Source organism: Alligator mississippiensis, chromosome 2, assembly GCF_030867095.1.
Source record: "Alligator mississippiensis isolate rAllMis1 chromosome 2, rAllMis1, whole genome shotgun sequence".
NCBI classification, from domain to species: domain Eukaryota; kingdom Metazoa; phylum Chordata; order Crocodylia; family Alligatoridae; genus Alligator; species Alligator mississippiensis.
Genome location: NC_081825.1, coordinates 28,687,172 through 28,708,238, shown reverse-complemented (window position 1 = coordinate 28,708,238; position 21,067 = coordinate 28,687,172). Strand labels below are relative to the sequence as shown.

Genomic DNA, 21,067 nt, shown 5'->3' with positions numbered 1-21,067 from the left:
CATCCGGTCCAGGACTCAGGGCTAGACAATGGGCTCTATGGCCTGGATCTGGCCCACAGGACTACCTTTGGCAACTCTGGTTTACAGGACTGAGGACTAAAACAACTTGAAGCCTGGTCATAGTTTATAGTTTCTGGTGTTATAGTTGATTCCATGGAAAATGATTCCAACGTTACAAACAAGGAACTGTGCATAAACAGCAGAATCCGTTTCTCTCTCATCAAAAATAGACTTTTTTCTACCCTGGAAATGCCTCAGTGTGGAAGGGAGGGCCGCCAACATGAATGGGAGCAGACAAGGTGGTGGCTACTCTCTTCCACCCCTCCTGATTGGCTGAGAAGGCTGCCCACCCATTGCACAGCTCTGCCCCTTTCCTCCAATCAGTGGTGAGGGGTGGGGCTACATAACAGACAATCCTCTTGGCCAATCAGTACTGGGAGACAGGGCCACCTGGACCCCCTTGGCCCATAAGTGGCGAAGGGCGGACTCTCCACAGAAAGGCCACACAATTGGCTCTGTGAACGGCCTGTGAAAATCCCTTTTGTTCACCATGACGTAGGTAGTTCCCTAGTTATTACAGACAATATCCCATTCAGTTTTCACATAAGAAGTTGTTAAAGGTTTCATCTGTCCTTCTGTTCCTATTTACTTGATTTAAAGAAAAAGAGTAATTAGTTTATAGAACTAACTATAAAAAAGTAATAAATATTCCCATTTTTATCCCTGAGGAACCAATTACTTACAGTCACTGCCAACAGTGGGGAGAAACAGCACCTGTAACCAGCATAATCATTAATAAGCAAATATATGTAAGGTAAGCATTCATCCTCCAGGAGTTGATCTTGTCACTACAGCAGATTTCCTGCTTCTGGGAAAGCAGATCTGGGGCTTTCCTGGAGTTGCCACTAGTCTGATCTATAATTCATGATACATGCAAAGAGCAGAGAAAGAAAACTACCTAGTTCCTAGGTTTCAGGAATAAAGTATTCCATACTTCTGCCATACATTAGTTGTTTTAACTACCAACTCCTACTTCCATGCCAAAAATGAGAAACCTTCAAAGCTAACTGACCAATTCAAAAGCTATTTATTATGTATATAGCCTTCCATACACCAAATGTCCTATTGGTAATAAACAAATCAAAACTGATAATGGCTTATGCAAACAAACACCAGATAGAATAATTTGTTGCCACTAACAATGTATGTTAGGCACAATTTTAGTACATAAAAAGGTCTTTTGGATCAAAAAACAAAGTAATCTCATTTCTCTTTGATCTCTCCAGAGAATAGACTAAACCCAAGCTGTGTCACGGTGCTCCATAGTGAAATATTTATTAATCCATATGGTCTAACAAAGGGCAGGTTCTTCTAGTTCTTCTCAGAACTAATCTGTGTAGCAGAGAGGTTCCTATAAAACAGCCCAGAGGCTTTCATGATGGATACTTCAGAAATGCAAGCATTTACCACTCCCCAAGCTGCTCATATCCCAAGGATAGTTTAGAACACTGTAAGATATATTTTTTTATTTTTTGGTTATTATTATTAAAGGCACTTTTAAGAAATCAAAGGCAAAAGATTTAAACAGCCTTCCTAATCTTCAGCTGCACCCTAGTTTCCACTGCCACTATTGGTGATACCACAAAGGAAACTGTACAATTATAAACCAAACAGGATTTTTAATCTAGTTCTGTATGTTTGTTTGTTTGTTTGGTTTTTTTGGGTTTTTTTTGGGGGGGGAGATTGTATGGACAAATACAAATGTTCTACATAGAACTATATTCATACAATGGCTTTCAGAGTTTCGTCAAAGAATAATCAGCATCACTTATATAACCAAACACAATTTTTGCTACTTGCTTATAAACAATTAAAATTCACCTAATAATAAATTTCCTTCCTAGCACAATCAAAATCAAATCTGAAATGCACCAAAAGGTACCATAAATAATACCTCTTTGCTGCTTAATGTTGTGGTTCACATCTGATGACTCTAGGCAACCAAAGACTAGAGTCTCTTGTGGCATGGCACAGATTTCTGTGCTGAATATTATAACAATGTTCTCGATGATATGACTGCATGTTGTCCAAGACTGAAGTAGTGTTCCATACTCGGGGAACTACACAGAACTGCTGAAGAAACAACTACGTTCTCTGTTGGCATGTATCAGAACTGTAAAATGCTGATAATGTGTTAAGGAAAATCATGAATACACTTTATATGCCATGTCACGTCTAACTTAGTATGAATATGCAGCATGAACTGTAGTGACGCAAACTTAAACCCTGTGGCTTTATCCATAGATTCATAGATGCTAGAGTTGGAAGGGACCTCAACAGATCGAGTCCAACCCCCTGCCTAAGCAGGAAAGAGTGCCGGGGTCAGATGACCCCAGCCAGATGCCCATCCAGCCTTCTCTTGAAGACCCTCAAGGTAACAGAGAGTACCACCTCACTTGGAAGCCCATTCCAGATTTTGGCCACCCTTACTGTGAAGATGTTTTTCCTGATATCTAGCCTAAATCTGCTCTCTGTCAGTGTGTGCCCATTGTTCCTTATTACCCTAAGAGGTGCCCTGGTGAACAGAGCACCTCCGATCCCTTGCTGCATCCCCCTAATGAATTTGTAGGCGGCCATAAGATCACCTCTCAGCCTTCTCTTGTGGAGGCTGAAGAGGTACAGGTCCCTCAGTCTCTCCTCATAGGGCTTGTCCTGTAAGCCCCTAACCATTCAAGTGGCCCTCCTCTGGACCCTCTTGAGTCTATCAACATCCTTCTTAAAGTATGGTGCCCAAAACTGGACACAGTACTCCAACTGCGGTCTGACCAATGCTGCATTGAGGGGAAGTATCACCTCCTTGGATCTATTTGTCACGCAACTGCTGATGCACGATAAAGTGTGGTTCGCTTTGCTGATGATTTTGTCACACTGATGACTCATGTTTATCTTGGAGTCCACTATGCCTCCAAGATCCCTTTCTGCTTCTGTGCTTCTGAGAGGGTCACTTCCCAGCCAGTAGGTGTGCTGGATATTTTTGCACCCTAGATGAAGCACTTTGCACTTGCCCTTGTTGTACTGCATCCTATTGTGTACTGCCCGCTTTTCTAATCTCTCCAGGTCTGCCTGCAATCGTTCCCTACCCTCCAGAGTGTGCACTTCACCCTGCAATTTAGTATCATCCACAAATGTGGACAGAGTACACTTCACACCTACATCCAAGTCACTGATGAATATATTGAAGAGTACAGGTCCAAGGACTGAACCCTGCAGGACCCCACTGCCCACATACTTCCAGGTCGATACCGACCCGTCTACTACCACTCTCTGGGTGCGACTGCTAAGCCAATTTGCCACCCTCCAGTCCATGTAAACATCTGTCACAGCCTCTTAATTTATTTATGAGAATGGGATAAGATAACGTATCGAAAGCCTTGCTAAAATCCAAGAAAACAACATCCGCCTCTACTCCTGGGTCTAAGCATTTTGTGACTGTGGTAAAACGAATCCAGATTGGTCAGGCATGATCTACCTGCTACGAACCCATGCTGGTTTCCTTGCTGCATTATTTTTCCCACTGGACTCCCACATATATGATCCTTCATAATCTTTTTAAAGACCTTTCCAAAGATGGAGGTGAGACTGACTGGCCCATAATTACTCAGATTCTCCTTTCTCCCATTCTTGAAAATAGGCACCACACTGGCCCTTTTCCAGTCCTCTGGGACCTGACCTGAGCACCACGAGTGCTCAAACAGCCGTGGCAGTGGTTCTGCTATGACACCCGCAAATTCCTTCAGTACTCTCAGATACAGCTCATCCGGGCCTGCTGACTTACAATGTTCAATGTGAGAAGAAAAACCCTACTGTGAAATTATACCTATGTCTCTGGTAAAATAAAAAAATTACACTATCTGAGAATTAATTCAAAAGTTGGAGCCCTCCCTCGGAAAGGGGAGCTCCCATTTCACCCTAACCAATCCAATGCATGACACAAAACAAGACTCCAGATATGTTTTTCCTTTTATGACTATTGTTTAAGATTAAGATATAATAGTTGCTGATCGGATTACCAGAACTCCTTAGCGCACTTTGCTCCTTCTCTCACTGTTCTAGACACAGCAGGACCCTGAAGTCCCATTTAATTCTACTTTTGTTTCTCTCCAGACAGAATTTCAGTGCTATAATGATATTCACACTCTAACAAGGCTACCTTAGCAGACCAAGGACAGAACTAAAGCTGAGGAAAGCACTATTTTTAATGTTGTCAAAGAAAAAAAAATTCCCTTTGGGGTGAACCTTGAAATTACTTCTTAGGTTTCTGTTACTCAGAAAAGCATTCTGCAAAAAAAAATTTCCCAGTCTACAGCAAACTCAAAGGCTTTTTTGAGAGACAGATCGAGAGGGGTGTCACATCTCACAGGCTCAGGAGTGGTGTGTGAATATGATTAGAATCTAAAACTGTTGTCACTTCCCAGATATTAAAATAATTTAAATATTTAGAAGCAATGGAAAAAAGGTTCATGAATTTTTACCTTTGTTTTCTTCAGAAGTAGGTTTTTCTTCAGATTTGTCTAAGGAGTTTTTTGAAACATTTTCAGGAGAAAAAGCAGCTTCAGATTTATTGCTCTTCTCGGGTTCAAGTCTGGACCTACAAGCACAGGAGCACATATATTAACTAATTTCATCCAGCTGGATTTCCCTAGAATGACACTAAGGTGTTAATCAAAGTTTACTTGCCGATACACTATCTAGGAACTCAGCCTTGCAAAACTCATATGAAAATTAATCAATCAAAATACAAAATCTACTTGCCATCTTTTTCTACATCATTTGATAGTAAGAAAGAAAACAAATATTAGTCGACTTACTCCTAAAAAAATAAGGATATGAGTTAAGTACAATTTTGTAAGGCTGCAGTAAATGAAAACAATAGATTTCAATAAACTTCCTTTAAAACCTGGTATATTAAAATGTCAATTTTAGGAGATTATTTTTAAACAAAAAACGTTAATGTTCTGTAAGTTTTTTGCAGTAACGGACAGTTTGACATTACTTTTCAAGTAGTTTTTGCATTTGCATAATGTATTGTCAAATATCATTAAGTAGAAAAACACAAAGTCTGAGTACTTGGTTTGAAAAACAGTTGTTTTCCTCAGTATAGTGGGGCAGTCACTCCTTTCACCAGGCAGTTATATTTCCTGGGGCAAACTTGTCCCCACAGAAAACAACATACACAATAAAACAAACAAATACGCAAGCAACAAACGGATAAACCAAAGCCTGTGACCCTTCCTCAGACCCTGAGAGGACAACTCTGGCTCTGCGCTTGCTCCTCTCTCTTGCTACCCTCCCTGGGGATTAACTCCCTCTAATCACCCCCAGCAGCTGGCCCAGAGCTCCTAACCCCCTGCAGCTGGGCTCTAGCCTCTGAGCCATGCACCTTCTTACACATCCCCCCTCCCAAGAGTGGAGTCTAGGATACACTCTTCCATTTTTTTAATCCTCCCACCCCCATTTAGGAGAGAAAGTTTGTATTTGCATGTGCAGTCCCAGGGCAGAAGCATATAGAGAAATCAAAAGGCTGCAGGGACAGGTACTATCTCATCAATTGGGGGTTGGCCTTCTGCATACCATTAAGCCATGTTAAAGGGGCATGGTCAGTGACCAACCAAAAATGGGCCCCTAGGAGGTAGTAGCGGTGGGTCTCAACTGCCCACTTAAATTGTTATACACTCCTTTTCTATTACAACATATTTCTGCTCTTGTGGGAGGAGCTTTCTGCTGGGATATAAAATGAGGTGTTCTCTGTCCTCAAACTCCTGGGAAAGAACAGCCCCCAAGTCTCACTCTAAGGCATATGCCTGCAATAAAAATTCCTTCGTTAAGTCTGGGCTGCAGAGAACCAGCACATTGCATAGTAGCTGATTTACTCTCCCAAATGCTGTCTCATGCTTGGGTGACCACTAGATCCTTTACAGTGCCCCCTTGTACAGCAGGTCAGTTAGTGGGATCCCCACAGTCACTGACTTTGGTTTTTGCCAGTTGGTGCTTGCAGATGTAACCCCCCCCCCCAAAAAAAACCCCCAAAAAACAAAAACCTGGCGCTTTACTTTAAACTTGGCACATTAAATGCCAAGCCACGCGCATGCCCAGAAGGGGCAGCATGTTACTTCAACCTGGCTCTGCAGCATTTGTAAAGATTGGGCACTTTAATGGGGCCTTTTTGGCACTTCTATGTAATAGCTCATTAAATCAGCTTCAGCTAAAAGCATCAAAAGGCCCTGCTTTTTGATCACCTACGAAATATTTGCCATACATATTTCACCAATGATAGTGCAAAAATATCTTAATATTGGGATTGAAAAATAACAGCAATATATTTTATTCAGTAACTTCAGAGGTTTACTTAGAATTCTGTAACAGCAAATAAACTGCTTAACTACTATGCTGTGATATGAAGAATGTAAAGAACAGATCTCATGTTTTAAACATTTTGAGTACTGCTGAAAATATGCTAGGTAATAAGAAACTAAAAATAGCATTTGTAGTGTTAGCTTTCCTAAAAAGTAGTTAATTTCATATATGACCTGTACTCTTTTGCTGCTTAACAGAGGTATTGCTTGTGGTTCTTGCACAGACATTTTAATTCTTTAAGTATTAGCAAAATTGGTATATTATCTATGTAAGACATTGCTTAAATATAAGCAGAGATCAAAACTGGACAGAAAGCCTAATTTGACTGCCCTCAGGACAGAATATCTAAAAAGGTAAAAGAGAGGCAACAAGCATCTCTATTTGGACCTAAAATTTAGTTACAAGAAGTAGGGATTCAGGAGAAAGGCTTGCTAAATCTGCACAATAGAGAAAAGTCTAACATAAGCTTTAGTTGTTCATACAGTTCATATTATTATTCTAACACAATTAAATTGCTGATTTCCTAGATAATAAAAATTTTGTTTTTACTAAGACTTTTGTTTTTTCTTTAAAAATATGTACGTTGTCAGAGATTCCAATCTGCACCTCGGATGAGAAGCTTAAAGTCTGAGATATGTTAAAAAAGGGGTAGGCAACCCCCAGTATGGGTGCCAGGCTGTAAGCATGCGAAAGCATTTTGCTTGGCATGTACGTGCTCCTCAGGGTAGACAGTGGGGAAAGGGCCAGGGCTGTACAACAAGGATTGGGCCCCTCACGGTTCTCCTGCCATCCACCCCTGGCATGCCAACATCTTACAATTCATGGTTGTGGGTGTTTTTGGCACTACACCCAAAAACACTGCTGACCTCTATGTTAAAACTTTAAGGAGGTAACAAGCATTAATGCCTGTTTAATCTAACTATACAAATTTATATAAATGTCTTATTGCCTTTGCACTTCTCAACTCTTCACTTTGGGCAATTAATCATGTGTTTGGCAGAACTTTTTATCACAACAATTGAAATCATACAGAGTCAAGTTATATTATATCAGAAACTTAAAATACTCAGGACCTTTGTTTAAGATTTTGGAATGTTCCTCAAAATTAAAATAAACTAGATTGACTTAATCTTGAGACCATACTAAAAGGTGTGTGTTAATTGTGTTACCAAGCATATATTTAATACCCACTAAACTGTACTAAGTAAGATCTATTGCAGGATTGACTATTAAATAAATGTATCCTTTTATTATTGTACTCCTCAACTTCCAAAGTATGCTGATGTACTAGTTTTTCAATTAAAATGAATAAAAAGCTTGCAATGCAGAAGACTTTAAGAAAATATAGTTTAAGTGATAACACAGATTCTTATTCTCACATAAAATGTACCCTGAAGTCCTGAGGGAAGTTACAAATCAAGTAGTTGTAGAGAAAAAAATGGCTTTTTTATAAACGTCATCGAAAAGATTGGTTTATATCCTGTGATTTATTTATATTGAATTTTAATTTAAAAAGCAATTTAGCCATGATATTATATCTGCAACGTATATATTCTCTACTTGGCTAACATCTGTTTGTCAGTTCCCACACTTGAGTAAAATAAATGGCAAAGCCATATCATTTGGTCTTCTACAAATGTTGGGGGATTTTTTCACTTGTTGATTTTTTATGTGGGTTTTTTTTTGGTGGGTTTTTTCCCCCCTTTAAAATGTTATAAGACTGCTTAGAATCTAGAAATATTCCATGTTCTAGTGTAGCTCTTTTTCACTGTTCCATCTTTGTCATACATAAAATTAAGTTGTTCTCCTATTTGGATATGTGAAAAATCTTGGAAATAGGCTTCACATTGTAATTATAGAAAAAGGACATGGAAAGTGGAATAGCAGGGAGCACTTATTAACCAATTAGACGGTTGCTAGCATCATGGGCTGCTTGCAGATGTGGAACCTACTCCCCTCCCCCCCAAACCCGTGCTTTACCAGAAGCAGCAGCAAGTCAGTTCGACCCAACTCTGCAGGGACTCTGTCTGCATAGATCAGGCACTTCAGTGGGGCTTTTTGGTGCTATGTAAAGCTGATTCAATCAGCTATTAGAAAAAAGTGCCAAAAAAGACCCACTAAAGCACCCGACCTATACAGAGCCAGGCTGAATTAATGTGCTGCCTCTTCTAGGCATGTGCTGGGCTCAGCTCAGGAGCGTGTCGAGTTTAAATTAAAGTAAAACTTGTTTTGATTTTTTTTCCACATCTGCAAGCAGCTATGCTGTCTATCTTCAAAATTCAATATTAAAAACACTGAATCTGACAAGATAGTTCATCTAATGTGCAAGAACGTTCCATTTGAGTTTGTTTCTAGCTTGTAGTTTCACCTGGGGGTGCTACATTTCAACAGTTATGAAGAATTTCGGGGGGCAAATCCTAATTCTTCCATATAGCTGGTTTATGCCCTTCTGCAAAATAAAAATAAAACCGTTTTCCAGTATTCATTTCTAAGGGGAGAAACCTTGAGTGAATCTCATCATCATTGATTATAGATGTATTTCACGATTCTGAATGCAACATACTCCCATGGGATTTTAAAAAAACCCCACCCTACTAGTTTTTAATTTAAATAACACCTGCCATGTTCAATTTCCAACACATAAAGGAGTATGACTTCTTTGAAATATGCTTAAAAATAAAACTACTAGTACACGTCTGCCATATAAAAACCTGACTAAGGAAAATTCAGGTTGGAATTTGCAAAAAAAAAAAAAAAGAAGTGACAAACTTAAAATTGATAATTTGCCCATTCGGTTATTCAGTATCTTCACATGAACAAAAGGAAAACTCATAGGCAGTTATGTTTTTGATAGCTGGCTGGAAAATACAAATTGTTTTCTTTCACAGTGGCTTTGGGTTCCTTGAGAAAGACAGGGCTAGATGTTTCAGAGGACTTGTAAAACACTGGGAAACTCTTCGCTTCTAGAGCTTTCGTTTAAATCTATGCAATGTTGGTAGGAAGTAGAAGCTGCTACCTTCTGCTAGCTATACAGCAAAACTACAAGGTTATAGTTTTAATCAGTCCTGATCACAAACACCTACCACCTAGCTAGTATCAACTAAACAGAAAGATCAGAGATCAACAGATATAATATCTTGTACCATCAGCACTGAGGCATATTGTTGCGTCCCCATGCTGGATTATATTACATACAGTATCATACCTCTTATTTTAAAGAGGAAGAATTATGGAAGTAATTTCAGATTCTTAAAAGAGTCTCCCTATTAGTAGGTGTCAAACTGGATTGTTAAAATAAGATTTTCCAGTTTGCGATTTATTCAAATACATTTCTAAAATCTACAACAAATGGTTATACATTTTAGCAGTGTGCATTTTATAATCTTTACTGTGCATGAAAGCAGCATAAAACAATTTTACTATTGAGCCGTTAGCTTGCTGAGGTTATTCCAGCTAAAACAATCTGCTCATAATCTGCTAATGAATAAGTGTATCCGTGAAGCTTATACTGTCCCATTCACTTAGACCACATCTATTCAGCAAATGAGTTTCTTAAGCAATCAGACAATTTCTAAGTAATTCTACTTACAATCTTTTCTTATCTACCACTCGTTTGACCCGGATGGCTCTCTGTTCAGAGTACAGTTTACATACTCCTGTTGAACATGGCAAGAAAACATACAAACACAACAAATGCAGTTAGCAGATCATGATTAAACATATATATTATTATGCTCTTAAATATAAAAACAACCAGGCTGACCAGATTGTATAATCAAATGACCATTCAATTCTGGACTGTTATTAATTTCTTGAAAAGGCAAGCAATTAATTACTTTTTAAATAGTCTTCAACTAAATCCAAGACAGCTGCTCTGTGCTCCTTCACTTGTGGAGGCAAGACATCCTTGAGTGCTGAAATGAAAAAGGAATCATGTTAGACTTTGTTTTGAAGTATATGAGAGTTCATGTCTTCAGTTTTCTAGAAGATGCTCTTTAAAGACAATTTCACATTTACAAACAGAAGACATTACCAAACAGAATTATTAATATATTTTAAGGAATCAAACAAAGATATTCATGAGAGCAAATGATTTAGAAGAAATAAAACCCAACAGGAAACATGTAATTTCTCTGTTCTATCATTGTGGGTACATCTACACGTGAAATTAAGGCAAAGCAATAAACTCCAGAGCTGTTTGAGCCAGAATAAACTGCTCCTGGGCACACTGTCTACACGTGCACCTGGGACAGCAGGAATTTGAGCCAGGGAGGAGCAAGCCCAGGCTGGCAGAGGGCACAGGGGATCATCCCTGGGTGGCAGCAGCTGGCAGTAGAGTAGCTGGCAGGGTCATGGGGTGCTGAAAGTGTGGACCCATGTGGCTAGGTGACAGGCAGGAGTCTGACAGTCACCTGGTGACCATCTACATGTGTGTTTCAGTGGGGTTAATTACTTTGCCATAAAATAGTACAGCCCCCAACAGTACTATCTTATGGTGGAGAATTAGTTTACCATGTCCTAATACTGGTGCACATGGAGACGCTTTACCCTGGAGCTAATTAGTCTACTCCACAGTAAAGCACATATGTAGATGCCACCCTGTGTGCTGAAATTTCCTGCAGGCATGCTTCTTATGTGTGTCAGCTACTTGTGTATTATAGAACAGACTTGTGCTCAAGCTAAGCTTGAAGAGAGAAAAAATAAAGACTTATCTATAATATTCTAAATCAGGGTTTGGTAATCTATGGCCATCAGGCCAGATTCAGACTACAAAGTAACTGAAGCTGGCCTACAGCAGCATGGAGGGTAGGCAGCATGAAGCCTGCCCAATTTATTTCCCTTCTGTTGCCCTGCACAGAACTTTCAACATACACCCCTCGATAACACTTCCTGCTACTCTCTCCCCCGATCCTGCAACAGGTGCTGCTTAACCATGGCCATCAAATTCAGCCCTCCCCATGATTGCTGGGGACAGGAATTGGCAGAGGATGGTGGAGGTGGCAGCAAGTGGCCCATGGCCCGTGGTAGTGGCTGACCTGGACATTACCAAGAGCAGGGCTGTCCAGCTTTTATGACCCCAGGGCTACATGCCCCAGCGGTAACACCTGGGTGAGCTGCACACTGTGCGGGCTACTGGGCTATGGGCTACTGTGCCTCACTGTGCAGACCCTCTCTCCTGCTGCTTTGTGCACCCAAACAGACATACTGCACTGCCCACCACCCCCCCCCCCCACACACACACTCTGCTGCACTGGGCAAGCATGATTTCCCCCTCTCCCCATGCAATGCATACCCTTGCAGGCACCTGCCAGTGGTGCTGGGTGTGGGCATGATCTCTTCCACTCCGCATGGCCCCAACTCACCTGTGAGCTGCACTACACTGTCCCACCCCCTGGGTAAGGGCAGGAAGCAGCTGCCAGAGGAAGGAGGGGGAGCCCAGAGACTCTGGCCACTGTTGCAGCCAGAGAAATGGAGGGACCAGTGGCTGGGTGAGAGCCTGTGGGTCACAACTTAACCCCTCATGTGGCCTGTGACTTGCCACCAGGACAGCCCTGACCCAGATACTTCCTTGCTATCCTGCTGAAGCTGACTCACTGAGCAGCAAAGAAGGGAAGATTTGTGGGTCAAGCTCAAGGGAGCATGGCTCAGAGGGAAGGGCACTAGCCCTATGTTCTGGCCCCTGCTCCGCAATGTCCCACTGCAATCTATCCATTTTATTCCATAACTGCTAAATAAAAAGTCCACTGGGGGCAGAATTATTCAATTTTTAACAGTGTACTTGTTAGTGGCTTGAATGATTGGCCTGTTAGTATACCTACATGGAAAAGACTCCTCCTGGCTCCTTCCTATGCCAGATTACAAAATTGCTATTTATATGGTAAATGTTAGATGAGCTCTTAGATTTTTTTTCCCTTCCCTCATATGTCAGTTACTGCACATAGATGGATAAGTTCAGTTCTACATGCTGGATTCACCTTTCACTCCTGTCAAAGTAAATCAGTAACAACTCCACTGAAGTAAATTTAATAACATGGGTGTAAATAAGAGCAAAATTTGAGCCTATTCAACTTCAGTGTAAACTATTGAAGGAGGATAGTCTGAACAATATTCAGAATCACATCAGCATTTATCAGTAATGAACATCCATTTACTTCCACATGTTTTACCTTCTGTTCTTAGCTGTTGAATGGCCTCAGCACATGTCCTCATAAATATCTGAGCATCTTGATCAATCTGATCACGTTCTGTATCTGTCATTCTCACGTACTCAGACATAACATGGCTGGAAAACAATAAAAGCATAGATAATGTTTTTTAATCCTCTGTACAAAATTACTACTGTATGTTTTGGACCTGCCTTTGAACTGTTTGTCTCTATAGACAGATTTTACTATGGAGATAGATGTTTATATTAAAATCATTCATAGTAAAGTACAAATGTAGCATAATCATGGAAGTCACTGTTACATGGTCCTGAGTGTTGTATTAAATATTTACTATTTAAAAGTCTGGATTAATAAGATTACCTGGAAGAGAAGATTACTTAATTAATTTAGGCCATCATAGTGACTCCTGTACCAAACTCATGAATAAAGGAGAAAATCAACCAAAGAACCTATCATTTATCGTTCTCAGCCAAGGTCAAAAGTCTGCTTTGGCCTAGATGTCCATGGCACTAGGATAGCTATAGGAACTGGTGTGTCTTAATGCCCTGCAAGGAAGTGATGTGGTTAGCATTACATCCAGCCTCTAAGTTCCCACCCCAAATAACCAGGTACCCATTTAACATTTGAATCAAGGGAGATGACAATTTGCATAAGTCTACAGTGAAGTTATAACAAGTTGCAGCAAGAACTCCTCCTTAACTGTTCTGTCAGTGCACTCCTATTACTCTCTGTACCAATTATTATTCAGCATTTTTCATTCTGAAAGTATAAGATCAATGCTTCATAACAAATGCGCTAGCTGAATAGGATATAGGAACAGCTTACATAGGAAAAGGAAATATTAACAAGCTGAGGCTTGTGAATTCACTGAAATTTGCACACTTATCATTCCAGATTCTGAATGTAACTTTTGCAATGGGCACTACTTCCCTACTACAAAACCTCTGACCTCAAATAACACTACTAGAATGGAGGAGTATGGAAAATAATACATTTCAACAACAGCATGGGTGTAGCAGGGGCTAGAGGCAAGCTTCCGCTATGGATCTGTGGGGCTGGCTATGCTGGCAAGAGACTTACCAGGCCAGGTCCAGACGGGCTGTGTCTCCCTGGCATGCCAGGGAAAAGTATCTGGGGAGAACCCGGGAGGCAAGTAGGCCTCTAAGGGCACTGGACTACATGCCCCAGGGAGCTGGCTCTGATTAGCCAGGAGAAAAGAGCAGGAAGTTTAGAGAGACACCAGGAAGACCATCGGCTTTCGGCATCCCCCAGGAGTGGGGAAAACACAGCGGAGCCAGGAACTGTGCAGACCAGGTAGAAGAGGACTCAGGGAGCCAAATCCACCCAGGTCACCGAGGCTGGGGCAAACCCCAAATGAGGATCTGACTGGGCCTCCAGGAAAGCTAAATGAAGAGGGCAACTGGGAAGGGGAAGCTGTGCTAGTAACACTAGAGACAGGGTCAGATGGGATGCTTTTCTTGGGGCACCCAGCAGAGGCTGGCAGGGGGTGAGAGGCAGTACAGACTGAGAAGATAGTGGTATTTAGAGATGAGCCAAGGCATGTGAAGGCCTCAGGGTGGTGACTGAGCTATACAGCCAGCTGGAATGATAGGGCAGCTTAAAGAAGAAAGTGTGATTAATTTAGGAACTTTGGATGCATTTGGGGGCCTGACTGGAGAAATAGGCCATAATTTACTTTATTGGGGTGAATACAGTTGTATTAAGTACAGCTGTGAAGGCTGCACCCAGGGGATACTGATTTGTGATTGTAAAGGACCCTACAGCAGGGATCCAGGAGGCATCAAGAGAATTAAGTTGTAAAGCCTGAAGTAAGGTTGAAGGATAAGCTAAAAAAAAGTTGATCTAAAGCACCAGCTAATTGGCTCCCTGAGCTACATCAGTGTTTCCCAACCTTTTTCATCTCACAGCACACATGAATAAAAAAACACTGTGGCACACCAGATGCGGAGCGGGGTGAGGGAGGGGAGGGGAAGGCAGGTGGTGTGTGGCAGGACACGGAGCAGGAGTTAGGGGGTGTGCGTGGCCGTATGCGGAGTGATGGGAGAAGGGTGGCGCAGCACCTGTATCACTGGCTGGAGCCATGTCCCCTGCCTGCTGCTGCAGACAAACAGACAGACAGCTGGGGGGCATGGCTCCCCAAAATTCTGCAGCACACCTGTGTGCCACACCACACTGGGTGGGAAACACTGAACTACGTGAAGGAAGATATGGCGGAAGTGAAGCAAAGAGTACAGTGAATGCCATACTTGTGGGTATGCAAGTGGATTAACAGTGGATAGAGATTTCACAGGATCAGAGACAAGAGTCAGATAGCGACAGACCAAGGGACATGGAGGGGTCCAGAGATTCAATCTACATAGGCCAGATTCAATCCAGACAGGTCTTCTCATGCAGATCAACAAGGACTTTTCACCACAGGCCTGAGAGAAAAGGGGCAGGGTGCAGGGGAGGTAGAGCCCTGCAGAAGAACCAGGACCCCGCCAGATGGATCTTCTCCTGAAGAGTCATCCAACCTGTCTGTCTGTCCCATGATAACCAAATCAAGGCACAGCGGGTGAGCAAGACAGCATGACAAAGATCTGCGGCATTACAGTGAGGGGGTAGGTCAGGAATATACCCACGCTCAAAAGGGTAATAGGAGTATTTGGGTAAACCTATTACAACTTGCCTTTCATTTACATATGGTATGATATGCAGTTAATAGTTTATAGTAAGATTCTAGAATAAATATCGTAGTTGACAAATTAACAAAAAAATGGAACAAACCTACAAAGGGACAAACAGTACCACAGTTTTATGCAGAACTTGCCATTCAGAGGCAATGCAGATCCCTATATTTAAGTGCAGCAGCATAATTAAGGGGAAGGAAGGAAGAAGGACTAGGACAGTAGCCTTAGATGTCATCTTTGGGAGGGGAGGGGGACTTTCTGCCTACCCCCATTTTAATCAGTTCTAGTCTTTTAATGTGATAACATCCCAATTCATTTGGGACACATCTATTATACACCTGCACATAAAATTATTTTATAAAATATAAAAAGAAAGAATGTCCTCTATTTTATTCTCTTGTTGTATATTATTTCCAACTATTCAGCATGCATACTGTATTATTTAGGTGCCCAGAGCTTCTGATGAAAGCAAATCTAAGTGCTAAGTGTTACAAAATTATTTTGTTTTCTTTAAATAGAAGGAAAAACCAAGAAAGAATTTGAGAAAATTGCAACTCCAGTACAGCCTTAAATGATTCTTCCATTCATGCTGTTACTAATAATATGATTCTGTTTCGGATAAAAACTCGAAGGATTCATAAATCTTGTGACAAAATCCCTGTAGGAATTCTAGCCTTTTATTTTTCAAGACAGAATCATAATGTGCAGTTTTAAACACAGTTTCTCAGGGATGAAAGGTTTAGAAATTGTCTCATTTATAGAAGTGAATAGCAAGAATGCCATCCAGGCAGATTAAAATTTATGGATTTGAAAGAAACGGAAATTATTTAGACTAGTGGTTCTCAGCCAGGGTACTACAGAACAATATTAGAACCATTATGCCCCATCTACACATTACACTTAAGGTGCAATCAACCAGTTAATCACATCTTAAGGTGGGACTAAGTCATATGTTCAACCAATTAGTGGCATGATAAAATAAGGAATAAGCCACAAAGTTATTCCACAAAATGTGTGTAGTAACTTCATGGCTCATTTTTATCATGCCACTGTGGGGCTCCCAGCCACAGAGGTGCAACACTTGTTGCTGTGGCTATGAGCCCCACAATTAACGAGGCTCACAGTTGCAGCAACATCCCACACACCATCCCAGCTGCATATCTCCTCAGTTGTGGGGCTTGCAGCTGTGGGAACTTGCTATTTGCTGGTGCATGCATGATCCTGGACTCCCCCTACACCAGTAATAAGGCACGATTGGAGTTGATGCTGGATCATGATCCTGGACTCCACCCACACCAGTAATAAGGCATGATTGGAGTTGATGCTGGATCCCACAGTTACACTCGTGCTCTGCATGGGTGGCATGGCAGGAGGTGTGGATTGCATATCAGATCCTATCATACCTTTACCCAAATGTCTAGAGGGGTCTTTAGGTATGTAAAGACCTACCCATGATCATAACATAAGCCCTAAGATTTCAAATAAGAATCCATAGTGTCAAAAAACACCCCTACCTGTTGTGGTTTAAGTATTGTGCAACAGAAAAATTGCTCAATTATTTTTCTATAGTTGAAAAATGAGTGAAGGTTAAGAGTTGGCATTTTCCAAAGGGTGCCTTGAGTCTAAAAAGGCTGCAAGCCACTGATTTAGATGGATCATGACATGACAGTTAAAAGTAGAGGTGCACCAATACACTGGTCCCATTTCGAATAGGCACTGATATAAGGAAAATTGATGGTATCAGCAATCGGCTTTTTCTGACTGATGTGGCCAATAATGTTGCCAATAAATGCCCCATGCATGCACGCAGGTGGCCAAGAGTACAGCCTGGCAGCATGGAGAGCAGCCAGGTTCAGTTGCTAAGTCTGTTATGAGGGAAGGGGCAGAGTGAAGCCCCCATGGTGAGGGAGGGAGTGGCGCTGGGACAGGTGCTGCCCAGGCAGGGTGAGGCACAGGACAGAGCTGCAAGCGGCTTGTGCAGAGGCACGGGGAGGGGTGGCGGCTCCTACCACTGCACACACCCGGAGGGGGGCATGGGGTGTGCATGCCCCCAGATCTGTGTGTGGGGTGAGGGTGGGCTGTTCCTGCAGCTGAGGCAGGGTGATTAGGCTGGGGCTACACTCAGGACGGGCGACGGTGGCCCTGGGAGGGGTGTGGGACTACAACAAACTTTGGGGTGGCTTCAGCCTGCCTGTAGCCTCCCTCCCAGGACTGCTACCACCCATCTTGAGCACAACCTCATTCAGCTCCAGCTGGGAAGAACCAAACGCTGCCCCAAACCTGGCCTGCAGCAGCAGCCTGCCCTAGCGCCACATGCAAATTTCGAGGAACATGCCCCCCATGCCCTCCCAGGATGTGTGCAGTGGCGGGAGCTGTCCTACCTCCCCCCCCCCCGTACCCCTTGGACAAGCCGCAGCTCTGTCCTGCACCCTGCTCCGGCGGTGCAGCATTCGCCCCTGCCCCTGCCCCAATCCCTTCCTCACTGCAGGGGCCTTAATCTACCCTCCCCACCCTCGCCCCTTTCCCCACAACAGACTTACCGTCCAGATGGTGCTCTGCAAGCTGCCTGGCTACATATTGGCTATTGGATTGGTATTGGCCAATATGGCTTGTAAAATTGGCCATTGGTATTGGCCCAAAAAATCTCTATAGGTGCACCCCTAGTTAAAAGTAAAGTAAAAGCAAAGTACTAGAAAGACAACAGTAGCTTCACCTACCCCAAAGCATACAGGATATATGGGAGTCATCAAAAATAGATACTCTCCAGCACTTTTCACCTAATGAATGGTCACCTGGGGATTACTGCCAGTTAAAGGTGGAGCATTTCAGTCCAAACAGAAAATGTCACAAGTGCATGAAGAGTTCTTCCCTAACAAACACTGACTGAAGTGGAAAATCAATTCCACTGCTCTGGACAGAGGACACATTCATGCTGGCCTGAAGATGTTTCAGAAAGTAATGGCAATTTCGAAATAAAACCATTTTGTGAGCACCAAGTGGGAAACTACATAGCAGAGGGGAACACTGTCATATGCAACCATCATTTATATACAGAAATGATGTGCTCCAGTAAATTATTGCACACAAAATAGTTTTATTTTCAAACTGCTGTTACATTCTTAAACACCCCAACATAATCCCCATTACCTACCAAAAGAGAAACCTGCATAATTTTTAAATTATTCCCAGATTATTTGCAAGTTTAAGCAAGTTAGTACACTAAAGTCCACTAAAGTCCTTCTCCTTTTTGAGAAAATGTGGTTATTGCAATATATGGGAGCCAAATAAAAATTTATTTACACAATCCATTAACTGAGGATTAATTTATTGTCTGTTTTTAAGTATTAGGTGCCTAGATGTTAAGGCAAGAGGCAAGAGATAAGCCTCCTACAAACAAACAAACAAAAACCACTTGGTAATAAAAGACAGTGTATTTTATTATTTATTTTTAATTGTATATTGCTGTCCTGTATACCCAGTTTGTGTTAGATGCACAGAGTTAAGAATAGGCATGCACAATTCCCAGTGAAGGCACCTTAACAATGAGCACCCACAAAATATCCACTCACTTCAACAAAGAAACTGGAAAAGCTTGCATAGCCTGGGTACACCCAGGGGTGTGTGCCCTGTCCTGCAATGACAGTGGTGGGGGTCAGGCAGGGTGCTGATAGAGGGGCCAGCTACTAGAGCAGTTCCCTCTCCTCTCTACAGAGCCAGGCTGAGACTGAGTGCTTAACTATATACAATTTATTACTATAATCAATACTTAAGATAAAACATGAAATATTTACAATAAAGCTTAGCATATATCACTACACATCATATTCCACAATTCACATAAACCATATAACTTACAACATATATAATAATACATTGAACAAGATAGTTAAGGTTACAACACGATAAACATATATGAAGACTTAACTTGTACAACCCCAATAAGTTAATAATATTTTCTAGACCTACATATTAAACACATTAAGAACATATAAACCATATAAACTTCCTTAAAGAATACCCATAGACCGTGACACAACAGCAATCACCCAAAATAGGAAGTGCACTTAGTACCTCCCTGAGGGGTTTCCTTGGAGCCCCTCCCCTTTAGGGCCCTGGGATGTGGACACGCCCCTCCCAGAATGGAGGGTGGAGGCGGCAGACCTTCCTGTCCTGTGCCTACCTCCCCTGCGGGACCCACTTCCCCAGCAACTCATGCTTCCTCTCTGAAGCAGCCAAGGCTGGTCGCCTGGTGGCTGATCCCACAACAGCCTCTCCCCAGTGGCGCATTCAGTTCTCCTCAATGGCCTGGCGCTCTGTGCTGGGCAGCCCAGGGCTTTCTCTCTCTTGCAGGAGCCAAACCCTTACAGGCTCTGGTTCCTTGGTCTCACACTGGTGGTCCTCCCTTTCCCGGGCCCTGCTCTGGGCACTGGGGCTCTTTTAGTTAAAGGAGGAGCCACACTGCAGTGCTCTGGTCACTCGGCCTAGGGCTGGGGCTAACTTGAGCAACCGTGAGCTGCTCCCACATGGGTCCTCCATGCACCAGCCTGTGCACCGGGTAAGGCCCAAGCAGCCACGAGCTGCTCCCAGGGTGGATTCTCTGTGTGCCAATCCGCACACCATGTGGGGCCCGAGCAGCCTCAAGCTGTTCCCAGGACCAGTTCTCCGTGTGCTGATCTGCACACCGACTGCTCAGCCACTTGGTGGGTTCGCAGGGTCAAGCCGCCTCGAGCAGCTCCTAGAGCCTGATCCCCATACACTTATTCGCACACCGCTGAAGCTCAAGCAGGGACCCAAGGACGGCCGTCTCTGGAGCTCCTCTCTCCTCACCGTCCTTCGTCATCTCTCTCCAGCGTGTCGAGCACGCTCCCCTTTTATACTCTTCAGGGGCTCCACCCCTGAAGTTCTCTGGACCCAGCTGGCACAGTTTTGATTCAGGTCCATCTGCTCCTTGCCCCCTCCCTTCGGAAAAGGGTGGGGCAGTGCTTCCCTTACCCTGCCTCTGGATTGGTGGGTGGGCTCCACCAATCAAACAGCAGACCCTCAATCCTGGGACTTGACCCAAGCTCGGAAAAGGAAGCCTGCTACACTTGTTACTATGTCATCCTGTCTACGTGCTAAAGGACCAGATATGTGTGTTCTATGAATCCAAAGAAGGACATAATCTCCAGAGTTGCAGGATCTTCACAGAGCATGACACAGCCCTTGGCCCAAACCTAGGGACTATCAGCTCAAGAAACTCAGTTAAATTTCAAACACCTGGTTAAACCTTTAAGAGAGGGCTTGAAATTAGAGCACTGAAAAAATGTAGGGTCTAAACTGTAAATGGATTCATAACTTAAGAGATGACATAAGCAACAGGAAACCAGCTAGGAGGTACTATCTAAAATATGTAAAAACCTCAAAAGTGATAGTATGACCACTGGACTACAAAGCAATTGCAGAGCCCAGAACATTATCAATTCCACATCACAAAAGCAGTTTGGGGCTGGCTTTGGTACAAAGAACTAGCCACCTACTGGAACGCAGAACTCTACAAAAGTCTGATTCTCTTCTCAAGTTATACCATTAGAAATCAGGTATAATTCCACTGTAATCAATGATATCACATCAATATACAACTGTCATGAGAACAGAATTAGGTCCATAGTCCATAAGGAGCCTTTTTTAAGTATTTATAAAATCTTTAGAATTAAGTATCTTTTAAAGTAATCTGTAGTCACACATTACACCTGCAGATTAACTGAATTCTATTTAGTGGAAAAAGTCTAAAGGCACATCTTTGCAATAATAGTTATT

At 42.5% G+C, this 21,067-nt stretch overlaps 1 protein-coding gene across 1 annotated transcript in view; it reads right to left on the bottom strand.

The window, feature by feature from the left end:
* The window catches only part of STX18 (syntaxin 18), a 113,577-nt gene that overhangs the window by 19,472 nt on the left and 73,038 nt on the right, over nucleotides 1-21,067 (bottom strand). The window contains exons 3-6 of the mRNA XM_006277408.4: nucleotides 12,582-12,697; nucleotides 10,251-10,328; nucleotides 10,004-10,070; nucleotides 4,533-4,648 (exon numbers count right to left, since the gene is read on the bottom strand). Coding sequence (XP_006277470.1) covers nucleotides 4,533-4,648; nucleotides 10,004-10,070; nucleotides 10,251-10,328; nucleotides 12,582-12,697 — 377 coding nt within the window. The remainder of the gene's footprint in view (nucleotides 1-4,532; nucleotides 4,649-10,003; nucleotides 10,071-10,250; nucleotides 10,329-12,581; nucleotides 12,698-21,067) is intronic.